This window comes from Felis catus, chromosome B2 (genome assembly GCF_018350175.1).
Source record: "Felis catus isolate Fca126 chromosome B2, F.catus_Fca126_mat1.0, whole genome shotgun sequence".
Taxonomy (NCBI): domain Eukaryota; kingdom Metazoa; phylum Chordata; class Mammalia; order Carnivora; family Felidae; genus Felis; species Felis catus.
In genome coordinates this window covers 131,194,970-131,221,171 of record NC_058372.1, presented here as the reverse complement: position 1 = coordinate 131,221,171, position 26,202 = coordinate 131,194,970, and the positions used below count along the sequence as shown (strand labels likewise).

Here is a 26,202-nt window from a genome sequence, read left to right as displayed (position 1 = left end):
TGCTGTCTCCAGGCCAGACTATTTCTCTAGCCCCATGCTCATGTGGCCATTCATTTAATCATTCAACTCATCTAAATTAAGTGCCCCTTATGTGCATATCTATCCACAGGCATCTGAAACTCAACAACTGAAACTGAAATCATCTTCCTCTTCAAACTGTACCTGCTGATGTACTCCTTATCTTTATAAAAGACCCTACCCAACTCACAGATACTCCCCTCCTCTCCATTCCTACTGATACTGCCTTAGTCCAAGGCCTTACCGTATCTGAACTCACCAGCTGCAGTGGTGTTCTAATGGTCTCTCTACCTCAAGTCTCCCATCCAGTCCATTCTAAATAGCATGACTAAAATTACCCAGTACACAAACCTGACCATATCATTTCCCTGACTGCAATCATTATATGCCCCCCATGTTGATAATGTAATAAATTCCAAATGCCTTATCCAGGTACAAAATGTTACCGATAATCAAACTCTTGGCTACTCCCCCATTTTATTTCACTTCTTGTTCTTCCCTCATCACTTCTTCACTTTCTCTTTTCATCCCATCTATGGCCAACAATCTGCAATTTCTTCAAATAACCAAATCTGCTTTACATTTCCAGGACTTGATACTTAAGGGGCTCTTTTTACTTGAGGATACTTTATCTCTTTGTCTACCTGGGACATATCCATTAATTCTTCAACACTCTATTATCCTTTCCTCTATGAAGCAATTTCTAACCATCCCAACAAGTAAAGTTTGTCATTCATTCACTTGTGCCCTCACAATAATCTACACTCTATCATAGTACATGCAAAAGTTCATCACACTATTTTTAACATATGTCTGTCTTTTCTTACTAGACAGTGAGAATATTGGCAAGGATTCTACGTCATTCATTTTTATATTTCCAACAGTTTAAAAATCTTTTGACACACAATTCTGTAAAATTTTCACTAAGCAAAATTTATCATATGTAAAATTTTTAAAAAACGAGGATTCCTGCATACGTAGCATCTTTATCCAAAGAAATAAATACGGAATTATATACTCTTAAGAACCAAGACAGATATGAGAAGATATTTTAGACATGGAGGAGTTGGGGTGGGAGGTGGTGATTTCTATACCCTTTAAGTTATTCTCACATTACTAGTGCTCCTACTGTGTCTGCCCAGGATATATCTGCCTCATGGACTTCATAAATTTTCCTTCACATTATATTGGCAGTAATGTGGCAGGCGAGAGAAGTCAACTCTGTACAGAAATTGGCCTCTGTTCTGACCTTTTCTGTGGATTATTTGAAACCTCATTCAAAGTAGCAAAGCTTCCTATAACTTTCAGACAGGGTCTCTATGAAGCCACAGCATTTTCCTTCAAAGTGTGGGTGAGGACAATTTTCCTATGACTTGATCCCACAATAGCAAGGCACTCAAGTTATTAAATTGTAAGGAATTTAGACTGTTAGAAAACCTGTCGAGACTGACTTTTTGATAACTGCTATAAATGATTTTAATGCCTTTAAAAAACACTCTGAAACAGCAAAAGAATCCATAAAGAGATAACGCAATAAAACACTTTGTGTTGCTTCCATGTTGTTATATTTATCTCTAATTAGAGAATAAAGCATATGATGCAGAGAATCTAGAAGCAAGGTTTATTTACATCTTCAAACATAGTTTTTTTCCCAACATTCATTTCCATATCTTGGATTTTCTAATGACTGTACAGGCAGTAGTCACTATAGAAATATTCCATTATATTTCCTGTAAGTGTGCACCATAAAAAGGATGAAGACGATGAAAAACCTATTAACTAAAACCGGTCCTTTAGAGCAGAGGAACTTCAATAAACCTGAAGAGTTTTCTAAATGCATATCTGTACTCAAAATGATTGAAAACACACGTCCATAAATTTCTATTTTACATAAGAGGATGCCTCTTTTGTAATCAGGGCAATAAGCACTGATGATTTAAATTTATTTTAAATACTTGATTAAATATCTCACTTCTGCGAACACATCCATTATAAATTACCCTCCTTAATGATTAAAAAATTGTACTTTTCAGTTTGATTTTAGCATGAAAAACTAAAATCACACTCATCTGGAAAGAAATTGAAGAAATATTCTGCACAGGAGAAAAAAGACATTAAAGTAATAGGACTCCTTCATTGGTTTCTGTAAAAACTGGGAAAACACTACTTCCCATCCCTTTGTCAAACAAAACATAGAAAACAGCTTCTTGTTCAAAATATTAGGGGCAGGCAATGCATTATTGCTATTGTCATACTGTTTGGCTAAAAATTTCTTCTACATAGAAAATTATCTTTCAAAGGATCAAAATATAATGAAATATATAATACCTAGTTGATTACAAATGAATCATTTTTTATAAGAACAGTTCAAATTGTTAAAATTTCCCAATGATCAGTCTTTTTCTTCAGTTTTATTGAAGTGTTGACAAATATAACGTATGTATTTAAGGTGTACAACCTAATCATTTACTATACATATACATTGTAAAATGATTACTACAATCAATTTAATTAACATAGTTACATAGTTACTATATTTGGGGGCAGTGAGAACAACTTAAGATCAACTTTCTTAGCAAATTTCAAGTATACAATATATTACTCATTAAAATGACCATGCTCTACACTAGATCTCTAGAACTTACTCATCCTGCATAACTGAATCTGTAAACTCTTTGAACATCTCCCCATTTTCCCCATCCCCCAGTTGCTGGAAAACACCTTTCTACTCTCTGCTTTTAAGAGTTCAAATGTTTTAGATTCTATGTATAAGTAAGATTATGCAGTATTTGTCTGTGTCTGGCTTATTTCACTTACCATAATATATTTCAGGTTCACCCATGTTGTTGCAAATGGCAAGATTATCTTCCATTTTAAAGCTGTGTATACACACTTAGGTTGTTTTCGTACATCATATATTGTGCGTAACTGCAATTAATGTAGGGATGCAGATGTCTCCTGGAGACACTAGTTACATTTCTTTTGGATATATACCCAGAAATAGTATTGCTGGATCATATGGTCGTTCTGTTTTACATTTTTTGAGCAACCACCATACTGTTTTCCATAATGGTTGTACTAATTTACATTCCCATCAACAGTGTACCAGGGTTCCTTTTTCTCCATATCCTTGCCAGCACTTGTTATCTTTTATCTTTTTGATAATAACCATTCTAACAAATGTAAGATAATATTTTATTGTGGGTTCAATTTGCATTAATCTTATGAATTATGATGTTGAGCACCTTTTCATATACCTGTTGGACATTTGTATGTCCTTTTGAGAAATAAGGTCCTATTCAGGTCCTTAGCCCATTTTAAATTGGGTTATTTGGGTTTTTTGCTGTTGAGTTGTTTGAGCTCCTTATATATTTTGGATATTAATCTCTTATCAGATAGATGGTATGTAAATATTGTCTCCTATTCTGCAGGTTTCTTTTCCACTCTCGATCATTTCCTTTGCTGTGCAGAAACTTCTTAGTTTAATGCAATCTTAATTGTCTATTTTATTTTTGTTACATGTGCTTTTGGTGCCATATTTTTTAAAAAAGTCGTTGCCCAGACCAATACCAACAAAATTTTTCCCTATGTTTTTATCCAGTAGTCTTACAGTTTCAGGTCCTATGTTTAATTCTTTAATCCACTAAAGTTGATTTTTTTACATGGTGTGAGAGAGGGGTCCAGTTTAGATCTTTTCCATGTGAACACCCAGTTTTCCCAACACCATTTATTGAAGAAACTATCTTTTCATCATTATGCATTCTTAGCACCTTTGTCAAAGATCAGTTGACCATAAATTCATGGATTTACTTTGGGCTGTCTATTCTGTTACATTGGTCTATATGTCTTTTTTATGCCAGTACTATACTGTTTTAATATAACTTTGTAATATATTTTGTAATCAGGAAATGTGATGCCTCCAGCTTTGTTATTCTTGTTCAAGATTGCTTTGGATATCCAGGGTATTTTGTGGTCCCATATGAATTTTAGGATTGTTTTTACTATTTCTGTAAAGAATGCCATTGGGATTTTTATAGGGATTACATTGAATCTACCAATGGCTTTGGGTAGAATGGACATTTTAACAAAGTTCAATCCATGAACCCACAATGTCTTTCAATTTACTTGTGTCTTCTTTAATTTCCTTCATCAGTGTTTCATACTTTTCAGTTTACAAGGCTTTACCTCTTTGATTAAGTTTATTCCTAAATATTTTATTCTTCGTCTTGCTGTTGCAAATGGAATTTATTCTTTCATTTCCTTTTTGGATGGCTTATTATTTTGTGTACAGAAATGTGATTGCTTTTTGTATGTTGATTTTGTATCCTTCACTTTACTAAATTCATTTACTAGTTCTAATAGTCTTTTGCTGTTGAGTCTTTAGGGTTTTCTACATATATAGATCATGTCATCTGCAAAGAGAGATCATTTTACTAATTCCTTTCCAGTTTGGATGCCTTTTATTTCTCTTTTCTTGTCTCATTGCTCTGGCTAGGATTTCCAATACTACATTAAATAGAAGTGGTGAGAGTGGGCATTCTTGCCTTGTGCTGGATTTTCAAGGGAAAGCTTTATTAAATATGGTGTTAACTATTGGCTTTCTCAGCTGGCCTTTTTGTGTTGAAGTAAATTTCTTCTGTATTTATTTCCTTGAGAGCTTTAATCATAAACGGATGTTGACTTTGTGAAATGCTTTTTCTGCATCTACTGAGAACATCAAATTATATTATATATTTATTATATTATTAGCAGTAGTGTTATATATTATTAGGTTGTTTATTTGAGGATTTTCTTGTTTCTTAATGTAGGCACTTATTACTATGAACTTCTCTCTTAGAATTGCTCTTGATGCATCCCATAAATTTTGGTTTGTTGCATTTCCATTGTCAATGTCTCAAGATATTTTTTTATTTGTCTTTCGATTTCTTCCTTAAACCATTTGTGGTCAATAGCATGTGACATATTTGTGAATTTTCTGGTTTTCTTCTCTTATACTATCGTGGTTAAAAAATGTTTGATATGATTTCAATCTTCTTAAATGTATTAAGATTTCTTTTGTGGCATAATATATGATCTGTCCTGGAGAATGTTCCATGAGCATTTGAGAAGAAGGTATCTTTTGTTGCTTTTGGATGGAATGTTTCTGTATATATCTGTTAAGTTCATCTGGTATAAGGTGTCATTTAAGGCCAATATTTTCTTATTGATTTTCTGTCTACATGATCTACTCATTGATGTAAGTGGGGTATTAAAGTTTCTTACTATATTTTACCGCCATTTCTCCCTTTAGGTCTGTTAATATTTGCTTTCCATATTTAGGTGCTTCTATGTTGGGTGCATATTTATAAATTATATCCTCTTGTTGGATTGACCTCTTTAGTCATCATGGAATGCTCTTTCTTGTCTCTTATTACAGTCTTTGTTTTAAAGTCTATTTTGTCTGATATAAATATAACTACCCAACTTTTTGGTTTCCATCTGCAAATAAGATCTTTTTCCATACCTTCACTTTCAGTCTGTGTGTGTTCTTACATCTGAAGTGAATCTTTCTTGTAGGCAGCATATAGATGAACCTTATGTTTTCATCCATTCAGTCACTCTATGTGACTTGATTGGAGAATTTAGTTTATTTAAATTAAAGTAATTATTGGGGTGCCTGGGTGGCTCAGTCAGTTGAGCATCTTACTTCCGCTCAGGTCATGGTCTCACAGTTCATGAGTTCAAGCCCCGCATCAGGCTCTGTGCTAAGAAACAACTCAGAGTCTGAGCCTGCTTCAGATTTTGTGTCTCCCTCTTGCTCTCCCCCTCCCCTGCTCATGCTCTGCCTCTCTCTGTCTCTCAAAAATAAATAAATGTCAAAAGAAAGAAAGAGAGAGAGAGAGAGAGAGAGAGAAATTATTGACAGCTATGTACTTATTGTCATTTTGTTAGTTGCTTTCTTCGTTTGTGATTTGATTACTTTCTTTAGTGATCTCCTTATTTCTTGTGTACCTACTATAGGTTTTTGTTCTGTGGTTCCCATGAGGCTTATATATAACAACTTACAGCTATAACAGTCTATTTTAAGTTGATAACAACTTAAGTTTGATCACATTCTAAAGTTCTAGTTTTACTCTGTGCCCCCCCCCCATGTTTTACATTTTTGATGTCATATCTTATGTCTTTTTATCTTGTGCATCCTTTAACTAATTGTTGTAGTTACAGTACTTTATCAGATGGGTCTATTGCAAATATTTTTTCCCAAGCTATGGCCTGTCTTCTAATTCTCTAGATATGTTATTTTGCAGAGCAGAAGGTTTTAATTTTAATGAAGTCTGGCTTACCAACTATTTATTTCATGTACGTGCCTTTGGTGTAGAATCTAAAAAGTCATCATCATCATATCCAGCGTTATCTAGGTTTTCTCCTGTTATCTTCTAGGGGTTTTATACTTTTGTATTTTACATTTAAGTCTATGACTCATAGAGAGTTAATTTTTATAAAAGTAATTTTGGTATTTCTTTTTTGGTTTTTTCAATTTTCTTTTTTTTAATATTTATTTTTGAGAGAGAGAGAGAGAGAGAGAGAGAGACAGAGTATGAGTGGGGAAGGGACAGAGAGAGGAACATAGAATCTGAAGCAGACTCCAGGCTCTGAGCTGTTAGCACAGAGCCTGACGCAGGGCTCAAACTCCCAGCCCAGAGACTGTGACCTGAGCAGAAGTTGGACGCTTAACCAACTTAGCCACCCCGGCACCCTGACTTTGGTATTTCTAAGGTATAAAATGGGTTTCTGGGGTTCAAGTCCCAGTTTATAACATCATGGCTATAGGAAGTAAGGGTTTGATTTATGTGAGCTTGCTTTTTAATCATCCAGAAATCAATTAGGTCATACGTTGGAGTTTATCTACTCAAGTGGTTCCTAAATATCTCTCTTTATTTAATTAGTTTCACTAGAATTATATGAGATGGTTGGATGGATTGGTTTGTTGTTTAAAAATTAATTCTCAGGAGCAAACAGTCAACACAGGAGCAAACAGTTAACAGTTACAGCATGTGGATATGATTGATCATTATATACTATTACCGTGTAGTATTTAAGGTTTTAATTATGTGAATTTATTTAAGGGCTCAAAGAATACATAAAAAATTCAACAGAGTTTAAAGGAGGTGAAACTCAGATCTATTTTCGACATTACCTCAAGAACTGACCTAAACAATACACCAGTGGCAAGGTCTGAGCATTATTGCTACCCTTCTGGTGGATGGAAGCTTTGGAAAGACTCTATTCTCTGTTAAGTATCATTTTATGCTACTATGACCAAGGTTGAGATTTTAGATTCATTCTGAAAGTGTTTCATAACTATTTTTGTACTTTACAATGACACCTAATAGTAACCCTTGAAATATTCAAAAGACATTTATTTGTATTTTTCCAAAACTGCATAATAAATATTACTTGTCATAAGCATTAGTAGAATCATCTACAATATTCCTGTTGCTTAATGCCTAGAGGCCGTATTGAAAAAAATCAATTGGAAAAGAATATTAGAACAAAAGTAACAGTTGGGAATGGAGAGTGGAAAGGGCCATGAAAGGGATCAATGGTACTGATTATGTCATCCTCATTGAGAAACACTGAATATAATCTCACATCTTTCCTTACCCAACAGACTCAGCTTCAGCCTTGCTTTTACTGCTCCTTGCTTTTACTTAATTTATAAGCATTGCTTTATTGACAACAAAGACAAACAGAAAGAAATGATGAATTACCTTCTCCTTAAGTCACAAGTTCATGTCCAGTGCAGCTTTTTGTGTACAGTTTACGAATTTTGTTTGACAAATTATGAGAGGCAGAAGGGACACAGCTTGAGTTTTCATTTTTCAGGTTGAGTTTTCAGCAGGGGAGACAGGACAAACTTTGCAGTTTGAAATAAATCCAACCTGCAAATCATCGTGGGAAAATTAAATTGAAAGTTAATAATTAGACTTCTCCACAGCCAGCCCGAGGAAAAGCTGTGAGGTTCTACACATGAAGATTTGTGTTCAGGTCACACACCACCTGCCCTTCAACGTATCCTGTTCACACTACAGCAAAGCATGCATAATCCCTCTGATACCAGTTTTTGTTTGTTTGACCTGGCATCACTCCCTTGGTCACAGCTGATCACCCCTGCCAGAGCCAATTTTGCAAGACTGTGTTTCTTTCACTCTCTGTTAAAACTACACACATTTCTAACAATGGCCTTCGGCCCTTGCAATTCACTCTGGAATAGTTACTTTGACCCTAATACTTTCATTTGGTCAGGAGGAGAAAAAGTAGTCTGAAGACAGGCTGGTAGTGGAGGAAATGGCAAAAAAGAGTCATCTTTGGCAAGCCTCAGTCATACTGAGTGGCCGTTATCTTCACTTCCAGAGAGCAGGCAACGGTAAGTAGAATAAGGAATAAAGTTCTCAAGCAATTTTATTAGTGATCTATTAAGGAGAAACAGTCCTGGACCCGAATGATCCTTATTGTTGATATACATAGCCCTGTGTCAGCAAATAATTACAAACTTTTTGCCTTCATTTTTTGCAGGCCAACCCAGGAAGTCTGGTGATAATTGCTTATTTTTATCTGATAGCCAAATACATGACTTAGTAATAAGACACAACGGCCTACACAGAATAGTCAAGGGAGCTCTATATCCTCTTGTCTCTCAGAGCTAAACAGTGGCAAATCACCAAATTTCTCTGACTCTCAGATTCCTCTTCTGTAAATTGAGAATTTTAAATATTTTAAATTTTAAATTAATTTTAAATATTTCAAAATTCATGAAATTTTAAGTATTTCATAGAAAAATGAACATGAAAGAGCTTTGCAAAATAGAAAGTTCTCCTCATAAATCATCAGTTACCTTGTTTCTACCCAGAAAGGGAGGTAAATTTGTTTTAACTCATCTATTCTCTCTCCACCAGTCTTCCTCCTTAAGAGCAACTTATTCAGGGGCTCCTGGGTGGCCCAGTCAGTTAAGCATCCAAATTCAGTTCAGGTCATGATCTCAAGATTGGAGTTCCAGCCCTGCATAAGGCTCTCAGCTGTCAGCACAGAGCCTGCTTCAGATCCTCTCTCTCTCTCTCTCTCTCTCTCTGCATCTCCCCTGCTTGTGCTTTCCCTCTCAAAAATAAATAAATGCTCACTCTCTCTCCAAAAATAAATTAGCATTTTATTTTTTAAAAAAGGGGGAGGGGCATCTGGGTGGCTCAGTTGGTTGAGCATCCAACTTTGGCTCAGGTCATGATCTCACCTTTGTAAGTTGGAGCCCTGCTTGGGGCTCTTTCCTATCAGCACAGAGCCAGCTTTGGATCCTCTGTCTCCCTCTCTCTCTGTACCTCCCCCACTTGTGCTTTCCCTCTCAAAAATAAACATTTTTTTTTAAAAAAGAACATCAATTTCCAAAAAGATGACTTTAATTAAGGATATGGCTATAATAAAGCTACTGTCCCCGAAAGGAACTTGATGTATAGCTTTGGTCTAGTGAGACCACACGGGAAGCAAATGGTCTGACTGCCATCACATTTATAGTTTTAAGAAGAAGTAGTTGGGGGCGCCTGGGTGGCGCAGTCGGTTGGGCGTCCGACTTCAGCCAGGTCACGATCTCGCAGTCCGTGAGTTCGAGCCCCGCGTCGGGCTCTGGGCTGATGGCTCAGAGCCTGGAGCCTGTTTCCAATTCTGTGTCTCCCTCTCTCTCTGCCCCTCCCCCGTTCATGCTCTGTCTCTCTCTGTCCCAAAAATAAATAAATGTTGAAAAAAAAAAATTTTAAAAAAAAAAAAAAAGAAGAAGTAGTTGAACTCTACAAACACTGGGTAGTTCATTTATTGGTTTGTATCTGGGTTATACTTGTGAAGTGGCATTAGATCATTAGTATCTAAAAGGTGGATGAACTCAGTTTTGTAAGGGGTAAAAAGGTGTTTCACAGCTGGGAACTTCCAGATACCTAAATGCAAAAATGAACCATGTTTTCTAAAATTAGCTCTGGTGATTCTGATATTGCAACACATTACTCCATAGAGAACATTTTTCAAAGAATATACAGGACACTCTGCAAATATAGGATTGAATATACCATTGGAATATTCAATAGGAAGAATTTTGTTTAACTGTAACTACTGAGTGATAGTGCATAGATTCCATCTCTATAGTTAAAACTGCATTTCTGCACACTTACAACTGAATCTCTGTAGTTTAATATTTGTACAGGCGAACAATAATTATGTCTGTAGAGATTCATTACCCCCATTAAGGTGAACAAAGATGAAATGATGCTGTGTTTATTTTCACATGTTTCTGCCTGGCACCAGTTGGACTTAGCCAAAGTATGAGCTTAATTCTCTGCTCCAAAGGTAAGAAGTGACATAAAAATACCAAAGATAATCTTTTACAGCTCAATGTACATTTAAACGTGAGTTTCAGCTTGCACGTCCAAAAGAAAGGGCCCATCTTTTTGTATTTAGTAAAATGATCGGTTCTCCAAAGAAGTCTGCTTGCCAGTACAAACGCTCCAGCATTTGTACTCCTTTTTCAACTTGCCTCATGAAGCCTGGGAGAAGGTAACTGATTTCTACCTAATTTTACCGGGTTCACTTTATGTAAATGGCTTCTTTCAGGCTTAGAAGTCTGTGATGAAGTTCTGTATTGTGTAGGATACGACCACTCTGAACTGTCTGCAACCACAACAGATGTTTTCTTAGACAAGCACTTACTTCTGTGCTTCTGACCACACATGCCGAGACTCCCCTTTTTGAGCATTATGCTGAATCCTCATTAGGTACTCACTAGTCATTGAGTGTCTGATGTTTCCTGACGGTCATGTTACAAGCTCTTGGCCCTGAAGCCTCTCAGAGTTAATCCAAAGTTAACTAAACGTACGCCTTCACTCATGAGAAAGAGGCTACCTCTCGGGGAGTAAAAGAAAAAAAAAAAAAAACAAAACAAACAAACAAAAAAAAACTAAGATATTGGAAGGCCTGCTTCAGTACAATACATGTAGTTTTTCTCTCCTCTTAAACTATTTACTCACTTCTCCTGAGAAGCCTTTTAAAATAACTTTTCTGACAGAGATAAGGGTCATCCATACCTAGATAGCAGCTGCTTTCTAGAAGCAATAGCAAAGGTGCATTTGCAGAACTCTCTTCTGCCTTTTTATTAAATCCACCAATCACTCCCATCACTAGCTTCAAGCGGAGTACCGCCCCTTCAGCGGGGAGCCCCGCCCACATCTAATATCTGCTTAGAGCCTCGCCTCCTCCTTAGAGGTTCCAGCCAATCCTGTACTCCTAATAGCCTGGGGCAAAGATATCGCGAGATCCCAACGTATCCTCTGCGAGACTTTAACCGTGTGGACTTGCGCAGAAGCGACGTATGAAGCTATTGCTGGAGAAAAGGGGCGGGGCGCTCCGACGTGCGCGTTCACCTTGACCCTACGCTCCAGCGCGCACCCGGTAGCTGGGAGCTCTGGTTTCTGGGCCCCCCGGGAACCCCAACACAAACCAGCGTAAAGCGCGCGTGCCCATCTCAGACGGGTGTTCGGTGGGTGGTGAATGCTTGCCCGGGACTTGTGGGGGGCTTTAGTGGAGCCCCGAGCCTTGGTGCAGAGAGTCTCAAGAGGCTTGGAGAACCAGGTAGGCTCTTGGGTGGTGGGGGGTCAGGGGTCAGAGGTTGGGGACGGAAGACGTCTCCAAACGAAGACGGAGGTCCCTGGGAGAGACGAAGTGGTTGTCTGGAGTCTAGGAAGCTAAAGGGCTGAGAGAGAACCGCAGCGCGAGTCTCCCCGACCCTTTCCCATCCCAGACTTGGGGGCCTCTGGACCGCCACGGCCCCCCCGGGAGAAGGTAGGGCCGTGGGAAAGGAGGCTGTGCTTCTCCCCGGGGGCTGGGGCCAGCGGTGTTTTTAGATGGAGCGCCCGAGGGGCTGTCGCGCTCCTCGGCCTCGCGGTAGCTTGTTTGCCGGGCCTGCTGGGAGCGATCTGGCGCTGACAGCCCAGCTTTGATTCCTTGAACCGCTTTTGAGTTTTGGAGGAAAACGGAGTAGGTATCGCCATTCCTAGCACAAACGCCCCTGGAGGCTGCAACTGGGCAGCTGACTACCTAGCTTCTAGGTGCGCGGGGTTGTAATGTGGTAAACGGGAGGCGAGGCTTCTAAGTTAGTCTGAAAGTTCTCAGCTACCTTTAGAGTCAGATTAATTACATTCGCACTCACAACCACCCTTGTACGTTGTACATTTTGGCTCCGTGGTCGCTGCTAGGTTTATGAACAGAGATTTGTTATCTGATGATTGACTGTCATTGTCAGATATACAGTGTTTTAAAATAATGGCATTAATCTCGTGACTTTTTTCTAAGTGACTGGACATTAGCCAGGAGTTAGAAATCCTAGATGTTGGTTTATGATCAGAAACCATGCTGGAAGCTGAGTACTATTGAGCATTAGCGAGATAAGTGTGCCTGTACTGGATAACCTGCTCTTTCTAGAGCTTCCCAGGTCGACTTAACCAATAAGCTAACAGTTGAGAATAAAATAGTTTACTTTTTAAAGATGCTATTGTGTATATGTCCTCTTTTTGCCCAACCGTAAAAGAACTGCACTTGTAGAATTATTAAAACAAATCTTTTATTAAGAGTTCAGCCTACAAAGATTTGTGGGAACAGAATGTGCTGGTGAAAAAGCTTCTTACCGGGGAATTTTTTAAGTTTATGTGACATATATTTTGGGGTTCGGTAGATTAAAATACTCTCATCTTGTTGGAGTTATAACTACAGAAGGATCGTGGTAATGCTAGATCATTAAGAGCTTTTCACTAATCAGCAATGATTGGGCTTTGCTTACGTAAGGCTTACCTTGGGCAGCAGGGTGACAGATGTATACTTTTTGCTCCTAATAGCCTAAACCTGGGTCTGCCACGGATTTGTCATAATTTAGGATTTGTAGGTGTCTTTTAATAGAGAGATAATAAAAAAATCTGAATTTAAGTTTAATTGGTAATCGTTTGTTACAATGTCATAGTAACTTAACATTTTATGCTTATTTTTCTAACAGCTGTCTTTGTTTTCTGTCGAAGATATGGGTCAGTCAGTTTTCTCTGTCTCATTCAGGGCCAGAAATAGTAAAGAATAGTGTCACATTACCTATAATCTTCTAGAATGTGGTTAAGAGACTCTTGTCCAAAAAGAAACATGGCTCTTAAAAAAGAGGGAGGATATTCGGTATTCAGGGAGTTCAAGATAACTTGTTTCACCTTGTTTTGGAATATCATTTCCATTCTGGCACTGACCTGGCATTCCGCGTACAATGGGGAATAGGATACTGTTTCTGCCCAGCTTTCAAGTCCTTCAAGCTAGAGCACTGTAGCAGTTGGGATCAAGGAGGAGAGGCCCTTAACTCAGCATGCCCACTCATGGAAAGTTTTCTGGGGAAGATTGGGACAGCAACAGACAGAAAAGTGTAAAAGGGCATTTCAAGCAACAGGCTTTTTACATTTAAATGCAGGACTATTGTATAAAGCGTGGCCCGTATTTAAAAAACTGTATATAATGTTTTACCCAAACAGTGATATTTAAGGGGAAGCGATAAGAAATACAATGACCAAAAATGGGATTCGTGTGGTATGAAGAAAACCAGAAGTATTTGGAATATGATTAGAGATTTATAGAATTTTACCAGTACTTGACTTCTTGGCTTCCAGTTAACATTATGGTTGTAAGTAGTTTCATCAAATAATATCTTCTTTGGTTAAAGAAATTATCCCTGGATAGAAATCCCTTAGAAAAAGAGTCAACCAAAATAATTTTTTTTTTTTTTTTTTTTTTTTAAATCATGAATGTGTGCTGGGTTCTGGTTTAACGGGCTGGGGTATACGTGGGCATCAGTATTTTTTTTAAGTTCCCCAAATGATTCTAACGTGTAAAGTTTGAGACACACAGATCTATGGTCCCTGCCACATTAAAGTTGGATTATTGTAATATATAGCTTACAGTTCTGAGGGTGATGATAATAGCAGCTACCGTTCACTGAATATATGCCAGATTTCCGTTAACTATACTGTTGCATTTACAGTATTTTTTTTACATTTATTTATTTATTTTGAGAGAGAGAGAATCACAAGCAGGCTTTGCACTGCCAGCGCCGAGCCCAGTGTAGGGCTCAAATTCACAAACCACGAGCCAAATCAAGAGTGGGATGCTTAACTGACTAAGCCATCCAGGCACCCCAATATTATTTCTAAGCACAGTCCTATCATCCCCATTTTAGAAATGAGAAAACTGGCACAGAGCGGTTAGATAACTATTCCTCTGCCACACAGTCACTCGATGCCAAAGCTAGAATTAGACTCTTTTCTCCTGTAAGCCACATTGTTTTACAGATTGAGACTCTATAGCCATTTGTTTTGGGGCTTTCAGGGTTAACAATTCCATAATTACCATGTTATTAATATTAGAGTTGGTGTCATAGATTGTGTAACCCCTACCTCGTATCCACACTCTTTGTCATGAGCAGTTCTACCCAGTAAAGAAGTATGGTATGTTTCCCCACCTCTTGACTTTGGGTCCATTCGTGTGCCTTGCTTTAGCTCGTGGAACCTTGTGCTTTTGCTACGACCACACTTTGAAGAGTACTTGTGTGTTTGGATTTACACTGTTACACCTCACCCATGGCCTTATGCACATTTGTGGGTTGCTTTGCTGGTCCTAGGAGGATTCAAGCCGAGCTGAACTGCTCCTCCAGAAACCTAGCCTAGGTCAGCCAACCCTCAGCTAACCTGCAAATCTAAGAGAATAAGTGATTGCTCTCTCGAAGCATTGAGCTTTGAGATGGTGTGTTATACAGCATATTTGTGGTCATCGTTAACTAATAAGCTGATGAGCAGAACTTTTCAAAGTTCCAGAATGACCAAATTCCAGTATTCTAGCCTGTGTTCTGATGAGAATTGGGCAAAGATAAACACATAGGTTATTAGGGGCTTCCTGTATTGTTCTTCCAAGATAATAGAGGAGATATGATGCTTATAGTTAACCATAGTAAGAGATTGATTTTTAGTCTATTACCTGCACATTCATAAAGCAGTCACTAGCTAAGAAAATGGAATTCTCATGATTGACTTCGACCAACAATACTTGATAGCCTTTTTGCAGTTTTGTGAAGGTTTTATATTTGCCCTGTACAGTGTAGTAGCCGCTAGTCACATATGGCTATTGAGCACTTAAAGTGTGGTTGGTGAGACTGAGCAGCTGAGTTTATGGTATTACTTAATTTTATTTAAAGTTAAAAAGCCACATACAGCGTGGCTACTAAGAAAATAAATTTTATTCATTTATATTTTGTTAGTAAATTGCTCACTTTATGTAGATTTTTCAAGTTTATTAGAATAAAGCTGTTCTTAATAATCTCATAATTTTAAATCTTTCCTGTATTTACTTTTTGTGCTTTTAAAATCAGATTTATTAAGGGGTGACTGGGTGGCTTAATTGATTAAACTTCTGACTCTTGATTTTGGCTCAGGTCATGATCTCATGGTTTTTCCTGAGTTTGAGCCCTGAGTCAGGCTCTGCACTGGTAAGGTAGAGCCTGCTTGGGATTCTCTCTCTTTCTCTTTCTCTCTCTCTCTTTCTCTCTCTCTCAAAATAAATAAATAAACTTAAAAAAAAATAATGTAAGTGCAATAGTATGGTTAACAGAAATTTGGCATATATTCAATGAGTGGTAGCTCTCAGAAGTATAAATTATATATTACAGTAATCCAACTTTAATGTGGCAGGATGGGGACCAGAGATCTGAGGCACTTCCTAGCCTCTAGTAACCACTAACCTGCTTTCTATCAGTAGGTGTTTGCCTTTTCTAGAATTTCATGTAAATAGAATCCTACAGTATATGGTCTTACACTTCTGACTTCCTTTGCTTAGCATGATGCTTTAAAAATTCATCTATGTTTTATCAGTAGTTGATCACAGAGTAGTATTCCACCGGTTTATCCATTTACCACGTAATGGACAATTGTGTTGTTTCCAATATTGACTGCTAATAATTGACTGCTATTAACATTCAAATTTAAATCTCTTTTGTGAATCTGTGTTTTTAATTCTCTTTGGTAGATATCGAGGGGCAGGATTACTAGACTGTGCAGAACAGAACGTTTGTGTTTAATTTTATAAGAAATTGACAAATTTGTCCTTTTAGAATGTTTGAGAGTTCAGTTCTGGCTGCTGTACATCCTGTCTTTTAAATTTTAACCATTCTAGTGGATACATAGTTTCCTATTGTGGTTTGTAGGTTGAATTTGAATTGGCTTAATGACATGATGGTGAAGATGTTTTCATGTACTTATTTGCCACTTGTAGATCATCTTTGGTGAAGTGTGTGTCATTTTTTCATAAGGTTGTCTTATTGCTGATTTGTAAAAGTTCTTTTTATATTCCACATACAAATCCTTCATCAGATAGTGTTTTACAAATACTGTGCCCTGTCTGGCTCCCCTCTCATTTTTATAACAGTATCTTTTGAAGTGCCAAAGTATATAATTTTGTTGAAGCTTACTTTATCAATTTTTTTATATTCTCTGCTTTTTGTAACCTATTTAAATTAATTTTTTTTTCCTAATCTAATGTCACTTAGATTTTCTCCTGTTTTCTTCTAGAAGTTTTATAGTTTTAGCTTTTGTAGTTCAGTTTTTGATGTATTTCAAGTTAATTTTTACATGTCGTATAAGGTAAAGGTCCAGGTTCATTTTTTTTTTTTTTTTTGCATATGGCTGTTTATTGAAAAGGATACTTTTTGCCTGTTGACTGCCTTTGAGTTTCTTTCAAAAATCATTGACCATGTGTGTTTCAGTCTATTCCAGAACACTTTATTTTGTTACATTGCTCTATATATCTATCATATACTATTACCATACTGTTTTGATTACCATGCCTGTGTACTGTTACCACACTGTTTTGATTACCATCATTGTAAGTCCTGGAGTCAGTGTAAGTCTTTCAACTTTATTCTTTTTCAAAATTATTTTGACTTTTCTAAATCTTGGGCATTTTAATATAAATTTTGGAATCACTTGTCAGTTTCTGCAAAAATTAAAAAATAAAAAGCCTATTGGGATTTTGAATGGGATTACTTTGTGGATCAGTATCTAGGAATTGACATCTTGAGTCTTCCAGTCCATAAACATTCCAAATTGAAAATATTTCTGAAACTATCCTGAAGCCAAATTTTAATTGTTTTTACATCCTTTTTTTTTTTTTTTCCCAACTACATTGTTGGAATAGGTGGAATAGGCATCAGCCATCATTACAACTTTATGATTTAATCTCTGTGAGTTGGTTTGTGTTTCATATAGGAAGGAATTGGCTATTATTTTGGGAAAAGTTTAGTTTGGGCCTACATAATACAGGCTGCTGTCAGACCAGTTCCTCTTCTCAGATGACAAAGCTTTCTTTTTCTTTTTCTTCCTACATTTTTTTTTTCTCTTCTTCCTTTATTGTCTCTGCTCCATTTCCCCTGGTTGCCATCACCACCTTATTCCTTCCCAGCTATTCCTGTTACCTTTTTATCTGCTGATCCACAAAAAGAAATACATTCTGGATTTTCATCTTCCTCTTTTAAAAGAGAAAATATTTTTTCGGAATTTTTAAAAATTCTATAAACTCCTTGGAATTATAAAACAAAAATGAACTTTTGTTGTGATGATTATGAGTTCAGATGTTACTAAAACTCTTCAACTATGCATTTCCAGGATATTTGAGAGATTTACCTTACTGTCTTACTGCTCATTAAATGTATTTTATTTTATGCAGCATGTTAACTTTATTAAATGTACCCATTAAAGTACTGTTATGACCATTAGAATTTCTATGATGCGTGAGATTACGGTCAGTGTGGTCCTTACCTGTATTTGACTTATTTAAAAAAAAATTATCCATTGCTTTATCTCTCTGAAGAGTTCATATTGTGTATGTGGGCTGTTAGTTTGTGGTGAATTCTTCATCTGGGAGCACTTTATTACTAAAATCCTCTGTTGGAATGCTTACTTGTTGCCTTTGTCTTCTAGAGTTCACAGTTGCCAACCAAGAAAACTTGAAAATGAGCAGCCGACGGAAACGTGCTCCCCCAGTGAGAGTTGATGAAGCAAAGCAACAGCAGCTTCGCTGGAATATGCATGAAGACAGAAGGAATGAGCCTCTCATCCTAACTGATGAGGAGCACCCCTGCTCGGGTTCGGATTTCTCTTCTGCTGACTGCATCATCCTCGGTGATGGCCTACAAGAAGAAGTGGCTCACAGAGATAAGAAGAGGTGTTTGGAAGCAGCGAGCATCGCAAAATCGGTTGATAAAGAAGAGACCGGTGGCATTCTTTCTCCTCTGTCTGTAAAGCTGAATATTGTGATTTCTCCCTATCACTTTGATAATTCTTGGAGGGCATTTCTAGGAGAATTCACTCTTCAGCTCCTTCCCGAACAGAGTTTAACTGAAGATTTTTCAGAAAGGAGTTTTACACTGATGAGTTCAGAGTCAAGCGGTCAGTTCCTGATTTATGTTAATTCAGAAAGCGAAGATGCAGAGAAACAAGAAAAAGGACTCAACGAGCCAGTCAGTATTTGTGATAAGGGTATTCGAGTGGAATCATCTTTCAGTGGTGAAATGCTTGAAGATTTGGGGTGGCTACAAAAGAAGAGAAGAATAAAACTTTACCAAAAACCAGAAGGGAATCTCATTATTAAGGTACTCAATTTCTGTGGTATCTTTTAAGGTTCTTCTGCATTGGGCAGTCCCATTTTGAAGTTAACGTAGAAGGAAGGTGTAAAAAGCCAGCAATAAGCCTTTCATCATTAAGTTTCAAAGTGTACTTTATTTTGGGCTTTCAGTAGCTATAAGAAATATATACTTCTAGCTGATCGTTTCCAGGCTGTCCTTCTTCAAGACATCCCGGATTCCTCCCTTCCAGCTCTACTCTCAGTGTCTTCTTTTGGTCTTCCTCATCTCTCCCTCTTCCTGTAGCCGTTCTTGATTGCCCTGCTGGCCTTTTCAACTCCATCTGCTTTGTCTCTGGGATGGTATAATATGAATGAAATGAAATTCTGTTCTTTAGTGCCTACAGAATTAAGTGTGATCTTGTGTGTAACTCCTTTCTTTGATAGACCCTTGTGTACTCTCCAGCCTTATCCTTTATCACTCTGGTTTTTATTTTGTTCCAGAAATTCCGAATTGATTTGTGTCCTGCACATTTTCTGGCTCTATTTCTGCATCTGTGCTTTTGCTTTCACACTTCCCTCAGCCTGGGTTGTTCCCTTCCTGTTCCCTAATAACTCCTGGACATTCTTTAATTTTCGGCTCAGAGTTTACTTCTCGAGGGAGATCTTTTCTTAAACTTCATGGATGGTATTACATGCCCTTCCTCCACGACACTGTACAGATGTTTATTTTTGCCTTGGCCACTTGTAGTGTACTTAGATTTAAAATTTTTCTCCTTCAGTAGACTATGAAGTCATTTTATCTTCACAGCCTCGTAAAATGCCCCATACTGAACAGATTTTCAGCAAATGAATGAGTAAATTTGTAATTCATTTCAGGCTCTTCTATTTACTAGCCAAGTCACTTTACGTGAATCATTTAATTTCAGCATCTTTCTGTATAAAATGTAAATAATAATCATTCCTTTTACCTCATACAATTGCGTTTGCAATCCAGTGAGACAATGTAAGTAGACGTACTTTATAAACTGTGAAGCAGGTTAATATGCCTTCATGCCAAAACTTGAAAGGATAAGAAATTCTAAAATGTTAAGTTCAGGGACACCTGGGTGGCTTAGTCAGTTAAGTGTCCGACTTCAGCTCAGATCATGATCTGATGGTTCACGTGTTCAAGCCCTGTGTAAGGCTCTGCGCTGACAACTCAGAACCTATAGCCTGCTTCGGATTCTGTGTCTCCCTCTCTCTCTGCTTCTCCGCCACTTGCATGAGCTTGCTCTCTCTCTCTCTCTCTGTCTCTCAAAAATAAATGAACATAAAGATTAAAATTATTAAATTCACCTTTGTTCGATTGAAAACTGTGTCTTTTGTGTCTTTCTCACATTAAAAAACAATTGTATTGTAGCCCTATCTGTAGTTTCAGAATTGACAAAAGGAAAGGAAAAAAGTTGGAAGCATTAGATTGTAATTAATTCTTCCCTGGACAATGAAACTTTGCAACCATGTATTCCCTCTCCTGGTTGATCATGAAAGCCCAAATTGTGGCTCTGTGATAGGAAGTATGTAAGAATTCATGGCTTGTTTATCTGTGTTCTGTCTATGTTCCCCATAGACTTGATCTCTTCTGTCTTCTTACCCCGATTTGTATAAATATTTAAACATTTCTTGCTGCTATAGTAAGCTAACTTTAGGTGTATACAAGGCAGAGTACAAATATATACAAAAATACATTCTTTGTTACTTATTCCCATATAATGCTGGTTTGGATTCTTGTTCTTTAGTAAAAGAATATGAGACTCTGCATGATTATGGAATCAGGTCCAGGATAATTTAGGGAAAAGAAAGAAAATGCATTTAGTGAGTATATACCATTAGGAAGTTTAAAACTGTATTACCTAGGCTATCTCATAATAGTCTTCTCTCCATTTTGCAAATGACAGTGCTTGGGTCAAAATAAATCGATTACTTTGCCTGGTTTTTTTTAGCTCCTAAATACCAGTGCTAGTATTCAACTTCAAGTCTTTTGACTATGGAACTTCATGCTGCATTGTTTTACCAGAATTAAGCTATCTTACATCAATCAAGATCTGTTTTCCTATACATTGTAGTGTTTGATCTAGTAATGGCAATTCCCACACCAAACTGTGCTTAAGAATCCTGGCATGTGCATCAGAATCTTCTGGGACAATCTGCATTTTTAACCAATGTAACTGATTATTCTGATACTCATCAAATTTGGAAATCTTTCGCTTGGTAGGTGGAATTGGTGTTCTTATCACCTTATCTCAGGTTTGGTTCCAGGTTGGGAAGTATTTTTTTCTAGCAACTTGAATGGTGCCTTATACATAGTAGGCACTGCATTTGTACAACGAATTTGTTATTGAAAGTAAAAATTTGTGACGGAGATTTGGTGGGTATATATTTAACGATTGTGGGGCATATACTGTGAATACCTTTAAAAACAGTATTAAAAAACTTTTTTTAATGTTTTCATGAAGAATGTAATAGTACAATTAACACTATTTTTGTGTTGATTAATCCTTTGTAGGTTGGAATTTATCTTTTGGAAGGTGGCCTAGCAAAACTAGACTTTTTGAGTGATGCAAATTCAAGAATGAAGAAGTTTAATCAGCTTATGAAAAGAGTGATGGAAAAGTTGTACAATTTTATTATTCCAGGTAAACTTAAAAGTTGCTATTACTTAGGACACCTGGGGCTCAGTCAGTTGAGTGTCCAACTCTGGATTTTGGCTCAGGTCATGATCTCATGGTTCTCAAGATCAAGCCCCACCATAGGGCTCTGCACTGACAATGCAGAGCCTGCTTGGGATTCCCTCTCCCTATCTCTCTCTACCCTTCCCATGCTTGTGCATGTGCACACGTGCTCTCTTTCTCTCTCTCTCAAAATAAATAAATAAACTTAAAAAATTTGACATTACTTGAGAGTTGTGGGTTTTTCCCAAGTCCTATACATAATAATCAGAAAAACTATAAAACCATCATAAAATTAAACAGCCTTTGTAAAATCACTGTGTGACAAAATTACACGTATCTGAAATGCCCCCACTAATTTGTGTCTTTATTTGCTAAATACCGTGCTTAGCCCAGACTAGGTTCTCAAGAAATGTTTGCAGAGTCCATAGAATCCAAAGGGATCTGAGCTGATTGGAATTTTTGCATTATTCTTGTGCTTTTATTTTGTTATGGCCAGAGATTCTTGGCTGGCCTTATTCCACCTCTCCTTTGCAGTCTGACAAATAATCTCAAGAACCTGCTTCCCATAAAGACCAGTTAACTTTGCTACTGTTTCTTGCCAAGATGTTGCATCCTTGGTCAGGACTGCAGCTTCAGAGTTGTCTGCCATTGGTTCCCAAGGGGAGAGTGTGGATGGCTTGGTGCAGCCCATCAACACTACTGGAAAAACGGCTCAAATTCTCCAAGCCCTGCTCATGGTGGGTCAGCATTATTTCAGATGCAAATTGTAGAACATACTGGAATATTTGGGAAATCCCTTTCTAAGCTTGACTGTTGAGTTGTTTCTGTAGTACATTCTTTGCAAAGCTTCATAATACTAATGAAAGTAGGGGCGCCTGGCTGGCTCAGTCAATAGAGCCCTCAACCCTTGATCTCAGGGTCATGAATTCAAGCCCAGTGTTGGGGGTGAAGCCTATGTAATTAAAAAAATAATAAATTACTAATAAAAGTAAATCATTTTGCATGTTGAAGACTTTAAAAGGAGGACAGTCTCTGGTTTCATGATTGGAAGGGATGCTTTTAAGTACATCTAGAATTTTTAAGGGTACGGTAAGAATTATTCTGCTTTTTTAAAAAATACTACAAGTTGAACTGTTCAAAGGAAAACATCAAAGGATTTCAAAGGAAAACTTCCAATTTAGTTATCAATACTAGATTACACAAGAATAGTAAGAGTAAATCTCACATGGAATATTTTTTATTGAAAAAAGTAAATTAAGTATTTTGTGGTACAATCTTCATTCTAGGGCATAAGAGGTATGTTCTTTAAAAGTGTATAGGTCTTTTTGAAAGAGTTCAGAAATAAATCATAAGCTAAAATGGGTTTGTACATTTATTCAAGATTTTGAGGGTTCTTTTTTTCATGTTCTAGTAGGCACAAAAGTCTCACAGGGCAGTTGTGCCCAACAAATGAATCTGATGTCATTACAAATTTGTATTAATGGCTTACGCCCTTCTCTCTTAGTTGGCTCCTGCTGCTACCAAATGCCTGTCCTTTTTTAGAATAAGAAATAAAATGGGAACCCTTGTCTTACTAGACAGAAAAATTATGTCTGCATATGGAGTTTTTTTATGTCAAGATGTAAAAGTGAAATAGATTATCCTTTTATAAACTGTAAAAGATATTCACATTCAAATGTTTATTAAATATCTGCACTGAGCAAAGCGTATGCCAGCTACTCTGAGGAGATATAAAAACAAAAGACAGCCTTTGCATTACAGTTCAGTGCACAAGGAAAGAATACACATAGATGATTGCACTACCAGACAGATTGCAATATATTGCTATATCCAAATAGAAGGGTATTACATGAACACAGGGGAAAACATTAATTCTAACCAGGGACAACAAAAGAAAATGCCATGGAAAAAGTTGAACTATCTTGAAGGATAGATGGGTAGGTTTTCGATCAGTGAAGAATTAATGATAGGGCCTTCTATCCCAAAACACACTGAGCAGGACCCCAGAGTTTGGAAAATGCATAGTATGTTCTTAGAATAAGAATTGCTTATAGTTATAAAAAGTGGGTTGTTTTGAGTACATTTGTTGTTGGATGTACAGATGTGTTGGAAGAGGATGAAGAAGATTCAGAGAGTGAGCCAGAGGGACAGGACATCGATGAGCTCTATCAGTTTGTGAAGCAGACACATCAGCAAGAAACGCAGTCCATCCAAGTGGATGTCCAGCACCCTGCGTTGATTCCTGTGCTGAGACCATACCAAAGAGAGGCTGTCAATTGGATGCTACAACAAGAGCATTTCAGAAGCGCTCCTGCTAGTGGCAAGTATAAGATGCTCAAAGACAAATTGATCTGAGGGATTTCATGAAAGATAATTAGGAATTAATTATAATTGAATGAATTTTCCTGTGAACAAAATGGTAGTCTAAGAAATTCTTTAAAATTGAAAGGCAGAGAAATTCATTTGTAAGTTCCCTCAACTATAAGCGTTTAAACTAATTTTTCCTGCCGAATAAAGACTGCCTTGATTGGAATTTTTTAAAACCAATACATTTTTTACATGCCTTTCTAACTAAGAATTGCTTTTGGAACATGATCAAATGGGAATCTTGCTAATCATCTGCGAGAGGCTTCACAATTTAATGATGAATATTAGCAACAGAAAGCAAATTTACAGAAGTGGGAGACTGGTGTGTGACTAATTCTCCTAGGTTTGCATTTATTTTCTTTATTCCACAAAATAAATAATAAAGTAAGATGTTATCTATTAAGTGTTTTTGTGAAAGTAAGTTTATCGGAGTCATTTATGCCTTTTTATCACTATCTCTAAAGGAATGGGCAGAAGATGAGATTTTTGCATGATTCTAGGAAGTGAAGTGTTGACCATTTCTCTTCCATTCCGTATAGATTTATTTTAATGAGGTATAGCTCTTACTTGTTTCTCCCATAGATTCCAGTTTATACTTTTTTAATCCAGCAAACGTCACTTTTTAATTTTTAATTTTAGAAAATATTCATTTATAACCAACATTATTTCTTCCTACTTCTCATCCGTACTCTAAATTATATTGAAGTAATAATTTCACATATCATATAATTTAATCTGGTAATGTCACAGTTTATTTCAATGAAAGAAAGGATTGCTTTAAACAAATATAAAATATATATGTTAGGATGGATTTTTAAACCCAGTAATTCATTAATACTGCCAAATCTCTCTCCTCTCTTCCTTCTTTTTTTCTCCCTTTCTCTCTCTCTGTTTCTCTTTCTGTCTTGCAGTTGATTCAGATTTGAAACCAAATAGCATTCATACATTGGAATTGTTGTCACTTAAGTTTCTTTAATCCATAGATTTTACCTCTTCATATTCTGTATTTTTTTCTTATAATTTATTCATTGAGGAAATTGTTAGCTCTGTAGTTTCCTACAGACTGGATTATTTTTTCTCCAAAATGCAGTAACTTTTCTTTACATAATTTTATTAAGGTATAACTTACTTAGGGTAAAATGCACAGCTCTTAAGGGCACAATTTGATATATTAGGCTAAATCTATGCATCTGTGTTACCAATGACCCAATTAAGACATAGAACTAGATTTTCTCAGAAGGTACTAGCCACACGTGCCTCTTGAGACTTCAAATGACTGCCCAGATTATGTGTTGTAAGTTTAAAATATATACCAGATTTCAAATAGTACAAAAAAAGAGGCCAAGTATCTCATTCATAATTTTATATTGATTACATATGGAAATGATAAGGTTTTGTTTATGTTAAGCTAAATAAAATTGTTAAAATTGATTTTGTCTTTTTATATCTATGATACAGTGCTAACATGAAATATTTCCCTCACGTCAGAAAGTTCCCTCATGGCTCCAGTCAATTCTCCTACTTCAACCCCTTCAGGAGGCAACTACTGCCACCATAAGTTAGTTTTGCCTGTTTTTGAAACAATTAATAGAATGGCAAAACGCGGACACTTGAGGCGGGGGAGAAGTTGGCCTCTTTGAACATAATGTTTTTTGAGATTCATCCATGCCACATATAGCAGTATTTCATTCTTTTTTATCCACAGAATGGATTTTGTTGATTAAATCCCATGTGCCATTTAGTAGTTATGTTCCCTGTGGTTCCCATAAATTGAAGCTTTTTAATCTTTTATTTTTTTTCATCTTATAAACCCTATGTATCTATATTCCTACTTCACCTGTTAATCCCTAAAGCAGGCAGCAAAATTACTTGGCATTTCACTGGTAGATACAGACATTCTTCCTAATTTGGCAGTTGGTTTAAACAACTTAAAATATTAAGGGAAAGAAATATGGAAGACTCTGGTTGAAATACACTCAATACTTCAGTGTTTAAGATTTTTTCTTCAGTTAAATAAGATTTTCCTCCTGCTATCAGACCCCTCTAAAAGGTTAGGTCTGATTTGAGTTAATGTATTAGCCCACAAGCATATGTCTGTTGAGTTATTTAAAGATTTTCGGCAACTTTTTGAAGGAATTATAGAGGATAAGCTATTTTCCTTCATTGGGTTGGAGTTGTTTTTCTGTATTCATTTTCTTTTCCTGTTAATTCTCTGTGATATGCTGTACTTCGTTTTTCTGCATAACACTTATGTGGAAAATATTGATGCCCAAAGCAAAGGAAGAATAATTACAAGAATAGTATCTGAAAAAAAGAATGAGATCCTAGCCTTTTTCCGTGTGTATGTGGCTTCCCGGAGTATTTTGACTATTAACTTATTTTTATTTTAACGTGATTTTCTGGCAGAAAGGAA

The 26,202-nt window shown here is 36.7% G+C and overlaps 2 protein-coding genes across 7 annotated transcripts in view; one reads left to right on the top strand and one right to left on the bottom strand.

Annotated features, from left to right (window-relative positions):
- Window positions 1–11,242, bottom strand: part of GRM1 (glutamate metabotropic receptor 1) — a 462,337-nt gene extending 451,095 nt beyond the window's left edge. For both annotated transcript variants that reach the window (XM_019831358.3, XM_045058172.1), the window contains exons 1-2: window positions 11,115–11,242; window positions 7,770–7,940 (exon numbers count right to left, since the gene is read on the bottom strand). The gene's annotated coding sequence lies outside the window, so the exon portion shown is untranslated. The remainder of the gene's footprint in view (window positions 1–7,769; window positions 7,941–11,114) is intronic.
- Window positions 11,243–11,432: 190 nt separating this feature from the next.
- SHPRH (SNF2 histone linker PHD RING helicase) overlaps window positions 11,433–26,202 on the top strand; it is a 97,218-nt gene continuing 82,448 nt past the window's right edge. For 2 of the 5 annotated variants that reach the window (XM_019831355.3, XM_006932081.5), the window contains exons 1-4: window positions 11,434–11,658; window positions 18,072–18,742; window positions 21,257–21,386; window positions 23,524–23,742. In XM_019831355.3, coding sequence (XP_019686914.2) covers window positions 18,104–18,742; window positions 21,257–21,386; window positions 23,524–23,742 — 988 coding nt within the window. In that variant the 5' untranslated portion in view covers window positions 11,434–11,658; window positions 18,072–18,103. Of the gene's footprint in view, window positions 11,659–11,698; window positions 11,869–18,071; window positions 18,743–21,256; window positions 21,387–21,587; window positions 22,160–23,523; window positions 23,743–26,202 lie in introns of those variants that run through there. The other 3 variants (XR_006598360.1, XM_019831356.3, XM_045058170.1) reach the window with 3 other exon arrangements.